The 19,197-nt window shown below is 38.2% G+C and overlaps 1 protein-coding gene across 1 annotated transcript in view; it reads left to right on the forward strand.

The window, feature by feature from the left end:
* Positions 1 to 2,011: 2,011 nt before the first annotated feature.
* PROS1 (protein S) overlaps positions 2,012 to 19,197 on the forward strand; it is an 80,672-nt gene continuing 63,486 nt past the window's right edge. Inside the window, exon 1 of the mRNA XM_021070736.2 lies at positions 2,012 to 2,195. Coding sequence (XP_020926395.1) covers positions 2,120 to 2,195 — 76 coding nt within the window. The 5' untranslated portion in view covers positions 2,012 to 2,119. The remainder of the gene's footprint in view (positions 2,196 to 19,197) is intronic.

The raw sequence follows: 19,197 nt of genomic DNA on the forward strand, positions 1-19,197 counted from the left end.
TTCTATTTTAAAATATTTCAGTGTAAATTATTTTTCATAGTTTGACATTACAATATATGTAGGACACACAATTTCTCTGCATTTTATTTTAAAATATTTTAGTGTAAATTATTTTTCATAGTTTGACATTATAATATATGTAGGACACACAATTTTTCTGCATTGACAACTACTGTATACTTGTGGTCTTAAAATTTTATTTATTTTCAGTTGGAGTCATTGAAAGAGTAAGATTTTTCTTTTAGGTACCTTGCATTTCTCTTAATATTTCCCTCTTCATGCTCTCTATATTTTTTCAATGTCTGTATTGGAGATGATTTGTTATGAACATTGTTGGTTCATGATTTTGGATGTTTTCCCTCCTCCTGAAATCTTGAGATCTGAAGATTGATAATCTACTCTTATTTCCTCCTCACAAGATGAGGAAAGTCTTGTGGCTTAAATGTATTTAAATATTCAGTAATTAAATATGATACTTAAAGGGCATTTTGTTTTATGCTCTGATTGCTAGCATACCACACAAATCTACAGAGATTAGAATTACATTTATAATTAAATCACTTGGGGCTGGGAATAAAGTGGTGAATAGACTGACATGGTAGACTCAGACACAGCAAGAAGGAAGATAATTTAAAAGAGGGAAGGAGTTCCCATTCTGGCTCAGTGGTTAAAGAATCCGATTAGGAACCATGAGGTTGTGGGTTCGATCCCTGGCCTTGCTCAGTGTGTTAGGGATCCGACGTTGCTGTGAGCTGTGGTGTAAGCAGCAGACATGGCTGGGGATCCAGCGTTGCTCTGGCTCTGGCGTAGGCCCGCGGCTACAGCTCTGATTAGACCCCTCGCCTAGAAACCTCCATATGCCGAGGAAGCAGCCCTAGAAATGGCAAAAAGACAAAATAAATAAATTAATTTAAAAAAAATAAAAGAGGGAAGTATATGGATATATTCAGCAATTCCTTTGCAAATGTTCTTACCAGAAAAGTGATTCTAATATCATCCTCCATCCAGCTGGATCACAGAACTACAGAAAGCCAGAGCAGGATTACACCCTTGAAAGATGATCAGCCTATTGACTTTGACTCATAGACAAAATAAATCAATTGATATGTTCATTTGCAGAGAAATACTGCAAGTGATAATAGTAAGTGTGCCTTAAGTATGTACTACTACTTAACACACTTATTGCTTCACATGTTAACTCTTTAAATTCTTACATTAACATTGTGAAAAAACCTACTATTACCGCCATTTATTTACAGATAATACAACTAGTGAGTGGCAGAGCATTGCCATTTGAATCCAGGTAGTTTCGCGCCAACAGCGGACTTCAACATTAAGTAACATTTCACACGTGCATGTCTAAACAGAAAGGAGAGGTTATGGGTAAACAACAAAAACACGAACTGTTGCAAGTTTATAGAATTTGATACATTCTCTTTTCCCCCAAAACATGTTTTTGCTATAGTTTTTTTTTTAACACTATAAATACAAGAACAAAACAAAAATGTGGGTGATCAAAACTATCATATTTGCTTCTATTACTTCTGTGTTCTGTAGCGTTCCTAGAGTTCTCTAGGTTTAGGTTAACATCCTCATGACCAACCTCAGTCTCTCCTGATTTTTCCTTCTAAGCCGGGGGTACTCCTAACTCTTGAGTCCTCAAAGTTTTCTTGGCCGCTCAGCCTTCCACTCCAGCTCACTGGAGGGTTTTTTTTGTTTTGTTTTGTTTTTACTGCGTTTGCTTCTCCTTCCCCTTGTCAAACCACAAACGCTGGAGTCTGGGAAAGGGCGAGCGAGGAAGGACGTCTGTCTGGACAGTGTTTACTAGGCCTCCAGCACTCTCCCTGAGCCCTGCCCCCAGCTCTGAAAAGAAAAGCTTCCTGGAAAAGTCCTTGTTATCACTTCCCACGTCGGGCTGGGGGCTGGGAGCTGGGAGCTGGGAGCGGGCGGTCCCCTCCGCCCTCGGCTCGGCAGCTCCGCGGGCTCGTAAGCTCGCAGGCGCCGCTGCGCCGCAGTCTTCAGAGAGCGGCGCCCGGGTCGCAGCTACCGGGCGCGCCGACCGCAAGGGTCCCCACAGAAACCCGCCACTGTTGCCGCCCGCGCCTCCGCCCGCTTCGCCATGAGGGTCCTGGGTGGGCGCTGCGGGGCGCTGCTGGCGTGCCTCGCCCTAGCGCTTCCCGTCTTGGAGGCGAACTGTGAGTAATCAATAGGGTCTTTTCTTCTTTCCTCAGTTGTGCCAACTGAACGAGCCCTGTAGGGAGGATTTTCTTTTCCAGGGCTTCAGCCTCCTAGAAAGTTGCCAGTAAGTCCAGCAATCACTCGGCTGCTTCCATCAGCCGTGGATCTAGTGGGCAGTGTAATGGTGGGACAGAGTTGATATTTACCCTGCTCTGGGAATCAGGGGTTGCCTACAGGACAGATTCTAGAACTAGAGTGACACTAAATATCAATGAAAGAATTAGGACGCCTACCCATTTGCCACAAACAGCTGAAGTTCTCAGAGGAGAAAGATGGGCGCGTTATAGTATAAAACGCGGGAGGAAAAGCTAACGCACTGTCTTCCCTTTGCACAAGCTCCTGTCCTCAACCAGCACCCCCTGCTGCAACCTACCTCCCTATTGCAATTTCTGAACTTTGAGCTTGGTTTGCTTATCTCAGCATTGACAAACTAATTGTTTTGAGATGACTGCGGGTTTGCAGAGCAGTAGGGAGATGTCATATTTTAACCTTGAAATCAAAAGGATTGTTAAATATTGTAGTTCTTAGATCATTTTGTACTGGGGATTTTTGACACCGAGTGCTACTGCTGAGGTCTTTGCATGAGTTCTTTGAACTTTATCTTTGTGTTTCCTATTCTTTATGTTCCCATGCCTGGATTCAAGGCAGGTCTCTAAAAAATACATAGGGATATTAAGGCATTTAGCACATCTTAGTTGTCAGTTTGTTCTCTAAAGTTTAAGCCTATTCAGTGTTCAAAAATGCTAACTTGTGTTATGTTTTATTCTCAGGAAATGGCATGGGAGAGATAAACTCCGAATTAAACCATAACTTTTAAGTTGCTTAAAGCTCCGATGTAAGCTTTTCAAAGATGATAATTTCAGGGCAATTAAATAGGTATTTACTAATATCCCACTGGTTTTTACTAGTTACAGATCAGGATGAATGAAGTATTTTAAAATTCTAATTTAAAGGCTAAAACATTTGTTGATCTTTTAATAAAGACCTACAATAGCAGAAGTTCAACATTCAAACCTCTGTCATTAAGCCTATATGTTGATCTTTATTAGTAAAGACCTACAATAGCAGAACTTCAACATTCAAACCTATATCATTAAGCACATACACTAACTCATTATCTATGTAGTTCATTAGGACAATTAAGTATTTGTCTGATAACCAGTGTTTTGGAGAGGAGAAAAAGGCAAAAATGGCTTGCCACACTTACTGCTTGTCATCACAGGAGTTTGCTAAACCCTTTCTTTTTGTAGAGATTGTTACATTTTCACTGAACCTAGGCAGAATTAAAAATGTGTGTATGTATATTATACACAGATAATCAAACCATGTAGATGGAGAAATATACTTGTCATGTATACTGGTAAACAAACACTGATACAGTGGCTAAATTAATTCTACAAATACATCATATAAAGAAAAGTTGTGGCTAGAGTTCTCTGGTGCAACCAGTTAAAGATCTGGCACCAGTTTTAATCCCTGGCCCAAGACCTTCCACATGCCATAGGCGTGGCCAAAAAAAAAAAAAAAAAGAATAGTTGGCCCTATAAGGCCTTTATTTTTAAAGATATTGTAGTTTAATTGAATTAAAAAGTCAGTCACTATAAAATCATAACAAGTACTTCTTCCTTTTCTGCCTTCATTCCTGACCTATGCATTTTGGTTTTAGGAAAAAGAGCACCATATAAGATAATTCAGAGCATGTAGCACTTTTTCAAAAAAATCACATTTTCAAAGATAGTGTGTCTCAAAAGGCCATACCTGAGCCCTGAATAATTAGTTCGGAATTTCATAAGGCTAGCTCTTTCCAGGTATCATAATACAGAGACCAATGAAAACCATGATAATCACCCCATTGATTTATTTCCTTATTAAATATCTCTAACCTATAAGTACAAATCGCTGCTCTTTCATGAAAAAAGTGCCCTAAGTAGTCAGCCATTCACCAGGTAACTGGTTGGATTTTGTAGTCTGTCCAACCTCCAACAGTTGAATGAATGGAAGTTCTGTTAATAAATTTGGTGTTTTGCTTTTTTTCTTAGTAGCAAGTGTGCAGTGGTCTCTGTGAGGGAAAGTTGTGTAGTTGAGTCTACATGTAGCCTGCATCCTTGCCATAATACATGACTGCTATTTTATGAGTATTGAATAGATACTAGACCAAGTAACACAAAGCCACAGCCTGAAGTCCATATGTACCCACAGACTTGTGTGTTGGTTCTCATGGTGATTTAAAAATCAGAAAATTTCATCTAAAGTTTTGGTTTCATGACTTTTTTTTTTTTTTTTTTTTTTTTTTTTTTTTTTTACTTTTTAGTTTTAAGGACTGCACTTGCAGCATATGGAAGTTCCTAGGCGAGGGGTCAAATTGGAGCTGCAGCTGCCAACCTATACCACCTATACCACAGCCACAGCAATGCAAGATCCGAGCTGCATCTGTGGTCTACACCACAGCTCATGGCAACTTGGGATTCTTAACCCACTGAGTGAGGCCAGGGATTGAACCTGCATCCTCATGGATTCTAGTCAGGTTTATTAACTGCAGAGCGACAACAGAAACTCCTCATGACCTCTTTTGAAAAACAAAAGAAGATCTTGTAATACTGGGGCCCACATTCCAACATAGCAAGATTCAGCTAGAGCTGATTCATGGCTACCTTCTTTAGCTAGAATATACTCTCTCCAGTTTGCCATAAATCCAAGGATCCCTCATTTTCTATCAGCAAATTCTCTTCCCTTGTTTATGGTACCTGTTTGACACGTGTAGATTTTTGAGTTTATGGCCCTTGCACTAGATTACTTGAAAAGAAACACAGCTGACAGTCATTAAGTGGGCCATTCTGTCCTCTCTTATAATTAGGAACCTCTCTGGTATGGGACTATCCTGTGAAATTAGCTTGGAACACAAATATTCTCAGCTCTGAGGCAATTCTTGCCCAAAATTCCTTGTTTCTGAGCCTTAGATCTAACTCTTTACAGATCTCTAAACAAATGGACAGACCATTTGTAACCATTGAGATCCTGATATCAGATAATTTCTCATTCTAAACAATGTGAAAAATAAGGTTTATCTGTCTGCCCATCTTAAGAGTTTGTTTCTCCTATGCTCTTCAGCATCACCCTTGAGAGATGCTGTGTTTGTTAGTCCATTTCTGCCTTTAGATTTATAGCAGGTCTACCTCTGGCTCACGGTGGTACATCACACCAAAGCATCTTTTCATTTTCATTCTTGATCATGGACTTTTCTTTATGAGTGCATAAAGGGAGCTGGAGGGAGGGAAAGAAGTCAGGAGAGTGAGCAATCTGCATAGGCCACTTAGCAGTGCTTAAGCTCATCCCATTCATATCATTTGAATATTCCACAACTGAACTCCTGTCATAACTAAATTTATGGCTAGATGAGAAACGTAGTATCTCATTCATGATGAGCTGTTCAAATCACAGAGTCTCCTGTGTCAGATCTTTATACCACAGAAGTCCAAAAGGGCACCAGGAACAAGTTTCTCAAAGGGAAAATAGTTTCAAAGGGAAAAAAGAAATGTGACTTTGTCCCAATTCATAGACGTCTCTACTGAAGTTCTTCTGGGACTTGCTACAGTCTCTCAAGAGTACCCTGGCATTCTATGGACTATTTGAGCCTGATTGGATCTGATGAATTGGCTCAGCTACAGGAAAGACTGCTTGAAATGAACTTTGAACTAGCTAAAGGGCATTCTCTTATTCTGGTTCCCTCCTACATTTGGCAGCTTTGGGGCTCATATCGTAAAAAGATTAAAAAGGGAATATGCCTCAAAAATAAGAGATTCATCAAAATTTATTCTACTGTCTTAGTGACAGCCATCCAGGATAACAACTTATCTGTTACCAGGGCAGGAATATTCCAACATGACCAAATTGTTGCTGAAAATAGTTGTGTTCTCAGGCCTCTCACAGATTGAAGATTGAGGCTGACTGGGCCTCTAGTTAGATAGTTTCAGGACAGAATTCCCTCCGTCAACTGAGATTCAGAAACTTCAGTTGTGAACAGCATACCTTGGATCTTAGGTGTTTTGCTTTCTCAAATGCCAGTATCTAATAATAACTAAATTTGGGGGAATTTTTTTCCTTAGTACAGTTACCCAGTGCATTTATTTTGTGTTTTTGAAAGGTAGGAGAAAAGTTTATAGATACTGCTTCAAGGGTATCTCTCCTCTGCTTCATTCAAGAGGTTCTGTATTGGTAATTAAGACAAGGTGGTGGTTTCTTTGTATTGTGACTCAACAGTCTCTATTTGCTAATCCAGAGAGTTTTGGACTGGTAAACTCCATGAAGAATTTTGTGGGTTGTCTTTCCATCTCATTCTTGGGAGATCTTTGGCTGTTAATCCTTTCTCCAAGATTTGATCAATGACTTTGATTCAGGTCACTACCTAAGCTCACTCACCCTGGTTTCTCCCATCCCACCTGAAATTTGGGAGCCCATTTCGTTGCAGTACCTCCCAGCAGGATTTCTGATCTAGGGATAACAGCTGGTAAAATGCTTTTTAAAAATTCCTCCATAATCTGTTTTTATAATATTCATGAAAATATGTTCTTTTCTTCTATATTAGGGAGTGGGATGGATACGTGAGGAGCTGAATAGGTAGGGACCACGTGAACCATTCAAGGCAGAATGCCTGTCTCCTAGTCTTTGTATATTCATTCCCTTATATTATGCCAAGGAATGTCTGGCTTTTCAGTGTTGTTCAGTGTGTGCCAAGGTTTTGTCTGGGATGGCATTAGCTAACCATGTCAGCAGTCAGAACTGAAGCTAGTGTCCCTAGCTAGTACATAGAATGAAATGAACAATATTAATACATTCAGCCTGATTCAAAACTTTATATGCCTTTTGGTATTAGTTTTTTATTGTTGTGTAACAGATTACCACAAACTTAGCATCTTAAAACAACATAATTTATTTTTGCATAGTTTCATAAGTCAGAAGTCCAGGTTCAAGTTTAGGATGCTGCTCAGGAGTCTTATGGATAAAATCAAAAGGAATGAAGATTGGAATCCTCTTCCAAGCTTACAGATTATTAGTAGAACTCAGTTTCTGGCAGCTGTAAGACTGGCTATCAGCTTGTGAGGGCACCCACCCTTCCCACCACGGGGTTTTCTTCTCAACATGACAGTCTGTTTCTAAATGATCAACAGGAGGCATCTGCTGCTGCTAGTTTTGTTTCTTACTTCTATTTCTGAGGACTGAACATGGAGTACAAGACCCCTGATCTGGAGGCTTCCAGATTCTGCTCTTCAAATGAGTTTCCCTGCTGCTCTACTCCAAAAGGATCATTCTGTGTCCCCTCTTCCTTGTGGTCTTTTCACCTGCTAGTTCTCCTGCTTAGAAGACTCTTTCTCTTTATTGTCTTCCCCAACCATCCCATGTGATCTGTCCAAAGCTTCCCAGATTTTAGGATACTTTATAAGATTTTATTTTCCTTTTTTTTTACTATCATAGATTGGCATGTGATAAACCTTTCTAGGATTTTTATTTCTGCATTTGTATTAAAGGATAAGTTAGAAAATTGTTGTTTTATTTATTTGCTATTCTCTAATATTTAAATATTTGGGGGCTCTTTTTCTTTTGCTTTATTGGTTGTGTTATTCAGGGAATAAACTGAAGTTCTCTGTCTTATCTATGTGAGTTTTTGCTTTCTCTAGAACCCTCTTATTTTTAGAATTAATGAAGGAGCAAATTAGCACATTATGCTCTAAGTATTAATTTAACTTTTCATAATCTTTTATTAGTTAGGATAAGATACATTGTGGAGTGATAACACTTTAATCCACAAATCTTGAAATTAATCTCCAAATCACCAAATCTTAGTGGTTTAGCAAAATGAAAGTCTGTTTTTTTAATCATGTAAAGTCCAGTGTAGTTTGTGTAAATATCTTACATCTTCAGTTGTACCATCTGGAACACACAGCCTCCAATGTCCCTTCAAGAGAGAAAAGCAATTGAGGAGGTGTACTTGTTCTTAAGTGCTTTAGTATGCAAATGACAAAACTCACATCGGATTATAGTTTATTTATTTTTTATTTTTATTTTATTTTTGGCTTTTTGCTATTTCTTTGGGCCGCTCCCTCGGCATATGGAGGTTCCCAGGCTAGGGGTCGAATCAGAGACGTAGCCGCCAGCCTACGCCAGGGCCACAGCAATGCGAGATCTGAGCCGCGTCTGCAACCTACGCCACAGCTCACGGCAAGGCCGGATCCTTAACCCACTGAGCAAGGGCAGGGATTGAACCCGCAACCTCATGGTTCCTAGTCGGATTCGTTAACCACTGCACCACGACGGGAACTCCCGGATTATAGTTTAAATAGACCCAACCCAAGGAAGCATGGGGAATATTTGGTCAGCATCGTCTCTGTTACAAACAGTCTTACTCTAAGGTCAGGATTGTTTCTAACTCTAAGAGAAGCACAAATACTTGTCTATTTAACCTTTGGTGATATATATTACATAGTATGAGGTTGTTTTAAATATCTGAATAAAATTTTCGATATAGAGAGGGCATAATTAACTAAGCCTACTAACAAACCACCTGAAGGCTTAGTATAAAGACATTGAGTTGACTAATGATGGGGCAGGGTGAAAAAATATTATAACTGTTGATATTGAAATTATTCCTATGGTGAGAACTGTTACTGTTTTAGAAATTGCCTCAAAAAAATGGATTTATATTTAGAAAGTAAAATCCCTAAAACATTGTCTATAGCTTTGCTTTGCATGTAAGTCCATGGACAAGCAGCAGCAGCATTACTGTGGAGTTTATTAAAATGAAGTATTTCTGGCTCCACTTCAGTCCTACTAACTCAAAATATGCATTTTAATAAGACTATCAGGTGATTCCTCTGCACACTTAGAGCTTGAACCATTCTGTTCTTCCTTTAATATATTTCCCTTATATATCTTTCAAAATAACGTTTGGCATTTTCTTATTGAATTTCACAGCTATTCTGTGAAGCACCTTCTCAATTTAAGGAAAATGTTACATTTACTCTGCCTGTATCTAAAGTTGTTACTCACTCCTCTTCCTATGCCCATTTGATCTTGGAGAAAGAGTTTATATTCTGGAGATCTTCATTTCCTTTCTTCTCTCCCTCCCACTGGAATTGGTGACTGAGAATATTAATGGTGATCCTATTGTTAAACCAACTGTGTACATTTTAAACTCTCATTTTAAATAATAGTAATTGTTGTTATCAACATTGCAACATTTGACACTGTTGAAAATTATCCTTTTAAAATTGACCTCCTTTTATGTCTATAAACATTATCTTCACAATTCCCGTTGTGGTGCAGTGAGTTAAGGATCTGGCATTGCCACAGCTGTGGCATAGGTCACATCTGTGGCTTGGATCCCTGGCTAGGCTAGGAGCTTCCATATGCTGTGTGCCACCAAAAAAGAAAAAAAAATTTAAATTTTCTTTCTTTCTCTATTTACATGTTACTAATTCTGCTTCTTTTTTTTTTTTTTTTTTTTGATGCTTTTGCTTTTCCTTAAATGTTAGAGTTTCCTGGAGTTCCATTATGAACTTCTGGCCTTATTGGATGTCTTTCTCCAGCTTAAACTATTAGCTTAAGCTTAGTATCACCCTAAAATTTAAAATCATTCAAGTAATCTATGCTTACTATAATCTAATTTTTAAATACAGATACATATGTGCTTAAAAAATGCCTTTTAAGTTTAATTAGTGAGAGAGCAATGTAACATTTTGCTTTATATTCTTCTAAGCCCTTTTGTCTGTATATATACATTCTTAGAAAATAAAATATAAAAGTGCAAGAATGCAATTTTCCTCTACATATTATTTGTGACTTGACATTTCACCTAAAAATATGATGATTGTTTTAAAATCAATAAATTAAAATCTATGCGACACTTTAAAATAGATTAATTATTTTCCTTTATGTATGTTCACCATAAGATATTTACCAGAACCATATTTATGGATGTTAAGTTATTTCCAGGGTTTTACTTATATCATCAATATTGTGATGAACATATTCATATATATTTCATTGCATATATCCATGTTCATTTTCTCAGTTTAATTTCCAAGAAGTAGAATTGTTAGCTGAATGTCTAACAATTAATTAATAAGGGTGCACTTATTTTGCAGGTTTTAGATACATGTTGATAGATTTACCCTGGAAATCTGCTTTTATAAGTAGATTTAAAGAATGTCTAATTCCTCTCATCTTTGCCAACATTGGATATTAACTTCTTTTAAAATGTTTGTCAATGCAATAGGAATAAAAAGGGGCTTACTTTTGTGGGGTATGGGGAGTAGTCCATTCTGTTTTTCTGTTCATCCATTAACTTTTCATTTCAAAATCAAATTTAGTTCTCTGCTTCTCCTTTTTCATAACATACTTTCGTTTTATGGATGCCAGATCCTATCAATTTATTTAGGATATTAATTAAAGAGTCTTCAAAGAGGGAATTCCTTGGTAGCCTATTGGTTAAGGATCCAGCGTTGCCACTGCTGTGGTGCCAGTTTGAACCCTGGCCTAGGAACTTCTGCATGCTGCAGATGTGGCCAAAAAAAAGAATTTTGAAAGATATTTTCTGTGCTTTCAATTACCTCTTTTTTTTTTTTTTTCTTTTTTTTTCTTTGTAGGGCACCTGCAGCATATGGAAGTTCCCAGGCTAGGGATTCAATCAGAGCTGTAGCTGCCAGTCTACACCACAGCAATGCCAGATCCAAGCCAAGTCTTCACTTCAACCTACATCAGAGCCCACAGCAACACCGGATCCTTAACCCACTTGAGGGAGGCCAGGGAAAGAACCCACATCCTCATCTATACTAGTCGGGTTTGTTATGGTTGAGCCACAATAAGAACTTCTGCCCTTCTCTTTCATGCTGTTAATTTTATACAAATATCTGGTGTTACTTCATATTTTTTGAAGTTGATTAGATTGTCTAGATAATTGGCTTAGAGTTTCTCTAACAGGACATTCACTTTTGGGAAAGCTGTTATCAGTCCTCTGTAAGTGGGCAAGTTTCTCTTTAGGGACCTGTGTGGGAATTGGGCAAGGGCAATTGTCCAGGTAAGGAGTGAGGGTGTTACTCTTTGAAAATAACACTTTTTTTTTTTTTTTTGGCTTTTTAGGGCCGCACCCATGGCATATGGAGGTTCCTAGGATTAGGGGTTGAATTGGAGCAGTAGCCACTGACCTACACCACAGCAACGTGGGATCTGAGCTGCTTCTGTGCCTTACACCACAGCTCAGGGCACTAAGTGAGGTCAGGGATGGAACCTGCAACTTCATGGCTGCAAGTCGGATGCGTTTCTGCTGCTCGACGACGGGAACTCTTAAAATAACACTTTCTAGCTGCCCTGTTAACATTCTTTCACAGTGTAACTGGGATGAGGTTTAGAGTGAGTGGAAGTTTTTGTTTTTTTTTTTTTCTCTTCTAGCCTTTTTTTGTGAATGTGTGGCATATGGATGTTCCCAGGCTAGGGGGCAAATATGAGCTGCAGTTCTCTGCCTACACCACAGCCACAGCAAGGTGTAATCTCTAACTCACTGAGCAAGGTCAGGGATTGAACCTGCGTCCTCATGGATACTAGTCGGGTTCGTTACTGCTGAGCCACAACAGGAACTCCCTGAGTGGAAGTTCTCATCTTCTTGTCATCCCAGTTCCATACGTGCATTCTTCCCAAGCAACATCACCCTATCTATAGGGAGCAGTTTTCAAGTTTTATCTTTAAGACTAAAATGACTGCCTCTTCTCTCAATGGAAGGAGGGAGAGAAACTCCAGTTGCTTTCCTATTCTGAATGGAGTTGGATAATTAATCTGATGCCTATTCTTACTTGAGTAGGCCCTGTTTATATGAAGACTAGTAATTTTCATCAGCTCTGGAAAATGTTCTACCTGTCCTTATATGATAATTTTCTTCATCAATATCCTCTGTTTTTTCTTTCCAGAACTCCTCTAGAATTGATCCTTTGTGACTTTGACTCACATATTTCTTGTTTCTGAAATTTGCTCTATAGTCCAAGAGATTTAATTTTTTATTCAACCTTTTTTTAAGTAAAAATCATATTGTAAATTTCTTGAAGTATTTTTTTTTTCTTTCTTTTAGGCAGGGCCACACCTGTGGCGTATGGAAGTTCCCAGGCTAGGGGTCAAATTGGAGCTGCAGCTGCCAGCCTATGCCACAGCCACAGCAACGCCAGATCCGAGCCATGTCTGCCACGGCTCATGGCAACGCCAGATCATTAATGCACTGAGCGAGGCCAGGGATGGAACCTGCAACCTCATGGATACTAGTCGAATTCATTACTGTTGAGCTGTATTCATTACTACTGATGGAACCTGTAACCTCATGGATATTAGTCGAATTCATTACAGGGACTCCCAAAGTACTTTTAAACTTTGATTTTACTTTCATCCATTTCTTTCATGGATGCATTTTTTTTCTTAAATCACTGTGAAAATATTCATTAGGCTTAAAATGTTTTTTAAAGTTCTCTGAATTACCTGTTTTTTTTTTTTTCTTTTGTTTGTTTTCTTTTTCATGCTGTTGGTAGTTGCTAATTTTTTCCTCTCTATTTCTGATGACTCTTGGTTGCCTCTTCATATTGAAGCAACGGTACTGGGTTGGTTTTAGGTGACTTGTGTGGGTTTCTTCTGCTATTTTATGTATCAGTCTGGTTTTCTACTAGTCTTTCTTCTAAATGGGAGAGTTACCAGATAGCTCTGTATACACTCATTGTTGATTCGTTTATGTGATATGTTTATTGGGCTCACTATGAGTGTACTGCTGCATGTACTTTGGGTTGTATTCGGAAACGAGTACTGTGTGTCATTGCTGGACTTTCAAATTAATCCCCCTGCTTCTGGTTGCCCTTCTCCACTAATGAATGCTGTGTTATAGTCTTTCTGAGACTTCTTATTTCCAAAGGGCAAAAAGGTTCTTACTTCCCTTGTATCTGTATCTCATATTTTTGATCAAGTCTTTCTCCCTTTGTTTTATTCATCAACAGGTTTTCATTAGTTTTCCTTCCAGCTTGGAGAATTTGTTGGAATAACTTAACAATAACCTTTCCATTCTCTCAACAACTATTGTAAGTTGTTCTTTTTTTTTTTTAAAGAGAAAGAAAATTATCTTATCATTTTTATGCAATCTCAGAGAGAGAACAGATAAAAGCTCCTTGAGTCTGACATCATTAACCATAATCACCACTTCTTTTTTTTTTTTTTTTTTTTTTGGTTTGTTTTTTTTTGGTTTGTTTTTTGCCTTTTTGCCATTTCTTGGGCTGCTCCTGCGGCATATGGAGGTTCCCAGGCTAGGGGTCTAATCCGAGCTGTAGCCACCGGCCTACGCCAGAGCCACAGCAACGTGGGATCCGAGCCGTGTCTGCAACCTACACCACAGCTCACAGCAACGCCGGATCGTTAACCCACTGAGCAAGGGCAGGGACCAAACCCGCAACCTCATGGTTCCTAGTCGGATTCGTTAACCACTGCGCCACGACGGGAACTCCAATCACCACTTCTTCTGTCTTTTTTGCTTTGTCAGCCACACCTGTGGCATATGGAAGTTCCCCAGCCAGGAACTGACCTTACTCCACAGTGGCAATGCCGGATCCTTAACACACTGCACCCTGGCCGGGAGATTGAATCAGTAACTCCACAGAGACAAGCTGGATCATTAACCCACTGTGCCACAGCAGAAACTCCCATAATCACCATTTTCTATGCTTTTAAAGAGCAGCTAGAAATAGTCGGTAATCTTTTTACCTTATGTATTAGTCTGCTTTGACTGCTGGAACAAAGTATCACAGGCTACATGGCTTAAACCAGAGAAATTTATTTTCTTATAGTTCTGGAGGCTGGAATGTCCAAGGTCAAGGTTCTGGCCAGTTCAGTTTCTAGCCATGGTTCTCTTTCTGGCTTGCAGATCTTGCTTTCTTGCTATGTCCTCACATGACTTTTCTTCAGTTCATACATGCAGGGAGAGAGAGAGCAAGGTCTCTAGTATCTCTTCTTCTAAGGACACTAATCCTATAGCATCAGGGCCCCACCCTTATGACCTCATTCACCCTTAATATTTCCTTAGAGGCCCTATTGCCAAATAAGGCCACACTGGAGACTGCTGTTTCAACATATGGATTTGCTGGGTTGGGAGGACGGAGGTTGTCGTGTGGCACAGGTTCCACAGTGCTTCATCTTGTAGAACAAAAATGTTTTGTGTTGTTGTTGTTGTTTTTTTTTCTCATTATGATGCAAGAGAAAAGTCAGTTTCTTTCCTTCCTTCTTTCTTTTTTTTAGTGATTGTTATTTTTTAATTGATGTATAGTTGATGTACAATATTATGCTAGTTTTAGGTGTACAGCATGCTGATTTGGGCTTTTTTAAAAGATTATATTACATTATAGGTTATTACAAGGTTTGGGTACAACTCCCTGTACTATACAGTAAATCCTTGTTACTTATCTATTTTATGAATAGTAGTTTATATCATGCCCCAACTTATTTCTCCCCAATTCCCTTTCCCCTGTGGTAACCATAAGATTGTTTTCTGTATCTGTGAGTCTATTTCCGTTTTGTATGTAGATACATTTGTATTATTATTATTTTTTGTCTTTTTGCCATTTCTTGGGCTACTCCCACGGCATGTGGAGGTTCCCAGGCTAGGGGTTGAATCAGAGCTGTAGCCACCAGCCTACACCAGAGCCACAGCAATGTGGGATCCAAGCCACGTCTGTGACCTACACCACAGCTCACGGCAACACCAGATCCTTAACCCACTGAGCAAGGGCAGGGATCGAACCCACAACCTCGTGGTTCCTAGTCAGATTCGTTAACCATCGCGCCACAACAGGAACTCCACTGTATTATTTTTTAGATTCCACATTTAAGTGATATCATATAGTATTTGTTTTTGTCTGGCTTACTTCACTAAGCATAATATTGTCTAGGTCCATCCATGTTGTCGCAAATGACAACATTTCATTCTTTCTGTGGCTGAGTAATATTCCATTGTGTGTGTGTTTGTGTATGCCATATCTTCTTAAGCCAATCGTCTGTTGATGGGCACTTGGATTGCTTCCATATTTTGGCTATTGTAAATAGTACTACTATGAACATTGGGGTGCAAGTACCATTTCAAATTGGAGTTTTTAGGTTTTTTTTCCAGATATATACCCAAGAGTGGAATTGGTGGATCATATGCTAGTTCTATTTTTAGGTTTTTAAGGGAACTTCCGTACTGTTTTCCATAGTGGCTGAACCAATTTACATTCCTACCAGCAGCGTATAAGGGTTCCTTTTGGGGAAAGATAGTTTGGTTATTTTTTGTTTGTTTGTTTTATTTTGCAGTTATTTTTTTAGGTTGGCCTGAGTTTTTATATGTTAACTGCACCTTTCCTTATCATTTGCTTTTTTTTTTCTTCTTTCCCTCCACTGCTTATCCCAATAATTTTCTGTCCTTTCCTTAATAAGTTCTCATTTTATTCCATTGTTATTTAGATTGTGTGTTATAGCCTTTTAGAAAGTCAGTAGGGGCTTCTGAAAGCCTGGCAGAAATTGTATTGAATTATAAACACCTATGCAATTTTTACCAATATTTAAAATAATCTCATTTCCTTATCAGCACTTACAAAATAATAATATCTTAAGAGTCAAATGGGAAGCCATTGAGATCTAGAGTCTTTCTAACTAAGCCTTTGAACATACTTCAGACTTGCTTATTGGGAAGATCTGGGAGATATTACAGGAAGTAGGGTATTGCGGAATTAGGCCAGCTCTTTCATTGTTGCCTTTTGCTTTTCCAAACATAAATACAGACACAGGCCAGTGAACTAATAACATTAATTGATGCCACCCTAACAAAATAGGTCAAATAGAACAAAAACAAAACATTTACTGTGCTATATAACTTCTTGGTACATGACATCAAATCAGACGGTGTTTTGGTGTCCTAATGTGTAGGAGATAAAAAAGACAAAACAAGATGACTATGTGAATATCTTGCTACACATCCTAAAAAGAGACTACCCAATGTTGCCTCAGAAAGTATAGCTAGTTTGCAGTGTAGTAGTCTAGAGAATAAAAGAGAAGGGTGTAGAAGATTTCTCTTCACATCATGCCAAAATCTGAACTCTGAGTTCCTTCAAATGGAGTACCTTAATTTACCACTTATACAGGAGCAAAGAAATGAAATAGTGGTCAATGGTCACATTTTTTTAAAGCCAGCAGTGGCTTTCTACTTCAAAATAAATACCAACGATCATCTCTTCTAATCCAAATGTTTCAGAACATTTCTATGTGCAGCATATAATTCACAGATTATTTCCTCTTTTTCTTTCTCAGATTTAAACCCTATCCAGACCTACCTCTTATGATTTTTTATTCTCTTAAATTATTTCTCATGAGCCTGTGTAATGCTCAGTTCTCTTGAAGGACAGCAGCATTGTTCACCTTTACAGAATACTTTTTCTAATGCCTTTCTAACTCTTATAATAATATAAGAAGAATCACTTGCTCAGCAGTGTAGTCCTCAATATGAAACAAAGTATGAAATTTTGAGAAAAGCAAGTGTGTTTACTCTTTTTTAAAAAAAGTAAACTTTCTTTAAAAATTGAAGTATAGCACATGTTCAGACATAGCATTTATTTCTGAAGACTAACACAAGCTTTTCTCAAAGTTTGTAATGATTATAAAGGCTGATGAATGCCTAATTAAAAATCTATCTTCGGGTTTTTCTTACTCCTTACAACCTTCACATTTTTAAATAACTCTCCTCAATTATATCTGTGGTAGAAATCTTTTTTTTTTTTTTAGGGCCGCACCTGTGGCATGTAGAAGTTCCCAGGGTTGGGGTGAATAAAATCTGCAGCTACCAGCCTACACCTCAGCCACAGCAATGCTGGCTCCTTAACCCACTGAACAGGGCCAGGAATCAATCCCTTGTCTTCATGGATACTGGCTGGGTTCATTGCCACTGAGCCACAATGGGAACTCCTATGGTAGAAATTTTTATGATAAAAAAATGAAAGCTTTTACACTTAATTAATATGTGATTATTTAAAATAAAATCTGTAATATTTGGCCATATGTTTTCCCATCATTATTAACTAAAAGTTTCCCTATATTACATGCATTTTTATTATTTTCTTTTTTTGTCTTTTAGGGCCAAACCCACAGCATATGGAGGTTCCCAGGCTAGGGGTCAAGTCAGAGTGGTAGCTGCTGGCCTACACCACAGCCACAGCAATGCAGGATCTGAACCACATCTGTGACCTACAGCACAGATCCTTAACCCACTGAGCAAGGTCAGGGATCAAACCTGCATCCTCATGGATGCTAGTCAGATTCGTTTCTGCTGAGCCATGACGGGAACTCCATTACATTGTTCGTATCAGTCTTTGGTTAATCAAAACATGCCATTTCAACAGTTGAGGCATAGAAAATACAATTACATATGAAATCATTAACTATTGTTCTATTTGTACATTGAATGCCATTTTCCCTGACCCTGTCCCACACTGGAGAAGAAACAAAGATTCAAACACTCTGTCACACCAAATACTAGCCCAAGATTCTCTTCTCAGACACATTATTTTAGAAACAGTTGTTTAAAAAATTTTACTGAAGTATAATTGATTTGCAGTGTCTACAGTATTGTTTTAATTTCTTTTGGACAGCAATGACATTCAGATATATATATATATATATATATATATATATATACACATATATATATATGCACTTTTTCATATTCCTTTCCATTATGGTTTATCATAGGGTATTGAATATAGTTCTCTGTGCTATCTATCCTATATAGTTTGCATCCACTAATTCCAAACTCCTGATACTTCCCTCTGCCCCTGCCCTTGGCAACCACAAATCTGTTCTTTATATCCGTTTCTGTGAGTCTGTTTCTGTTTCATAGATATGTTTATTTTTTTATTTTATTTTATTTTTTATTTATTAAAGGATAGCTAATTTACAGTGTTGTGTATTTGTATCTTATTTTAGGTTCCTCATGTAAATGATATATGGAATTTTTCTTTCTTTTTCTGACTTTCTTCACTTAATATGAGAATCTCCATCCATGTTACTGCAAATGGCAGTGTTTCACTCTTTCTTATGGCTGAGCATTATTCTATTGTATGTATGTACCACATCTTCTTTATCCATTCATCTGTCAATGAACATTTAGGTTGCTTGAACGTCTTGGCTTGTAAATAGTGCTGCTATGAACATAGGGGATGCATATACCCTTATGAATTATAGTTTTCTCCAAATATAGCCCAGAAGTGGGATTGTTAGATCATATGTCAACTCTCCTTTTAGTTTTTTGAAGCCAATTTACATTCTCATCAACAATGTATGAAGGTTCCCTTTTCTCCACACCCTCTCCATTATTTTTTTTTTATTTTTATTTTTTAAAAATTTTTTTTAATTTTCCCACTGTACAGCAAGGGGGTCAGGTTATCCTTACATGTATACATTACAATTACATTTTTCCCCCACCCTTTCTTCTGTTGCAACATGAGTATCTAGACATAGTTCTCAATGCTATTCAGCAGGATCTCCTTGTAAATCTATTCTAAGTTGTGTCTGATAAGCCCAAGCTCCCGATCCCTCCCACTCCCTCCCCCTCCCATCAGGCAGCCACAAGTCTCTTCTCCAAGTCCATGATTTTCTTTTCTGTGAAGATGTTCATTTGTGCTGGATATTAGATTCCAGTTATAAGTGATATCATATGGTATTTGTCTTTGTCTTTCTGGCTCATTTCACTCAGGATGAGATTCTCTAGTTCCATCCATGTTGCTGCAAATGGCATTATGTCATTGTTTGTTATGGCTGAGTAGTATTCCATTGTGTATATATACCACCTCTTCCGAATCCAATCCTCTGTCGATGGACATTTGGGTTGTTTCCATGTCTTGGCTATTGTGAATAGTGCTGCAGTGAACA

Source organism: Sus scrofa, chromosome 13 (genome assembly GCF_054392235.1).
Source record: "Sus scrofa isolate SSC_HxYL_T2T_F1_AM1 chromosome 13, Sscrofa_HxYL_maternal_Yorkshire_Landrace_v2.0, whole genome shotgun sequence".
Taxonomy (NCBI): Eukaryota; Metazoa; Chordata; class Mammalia; order Artiodactyla; family Suidae; genus Sus; species Sus scrofa.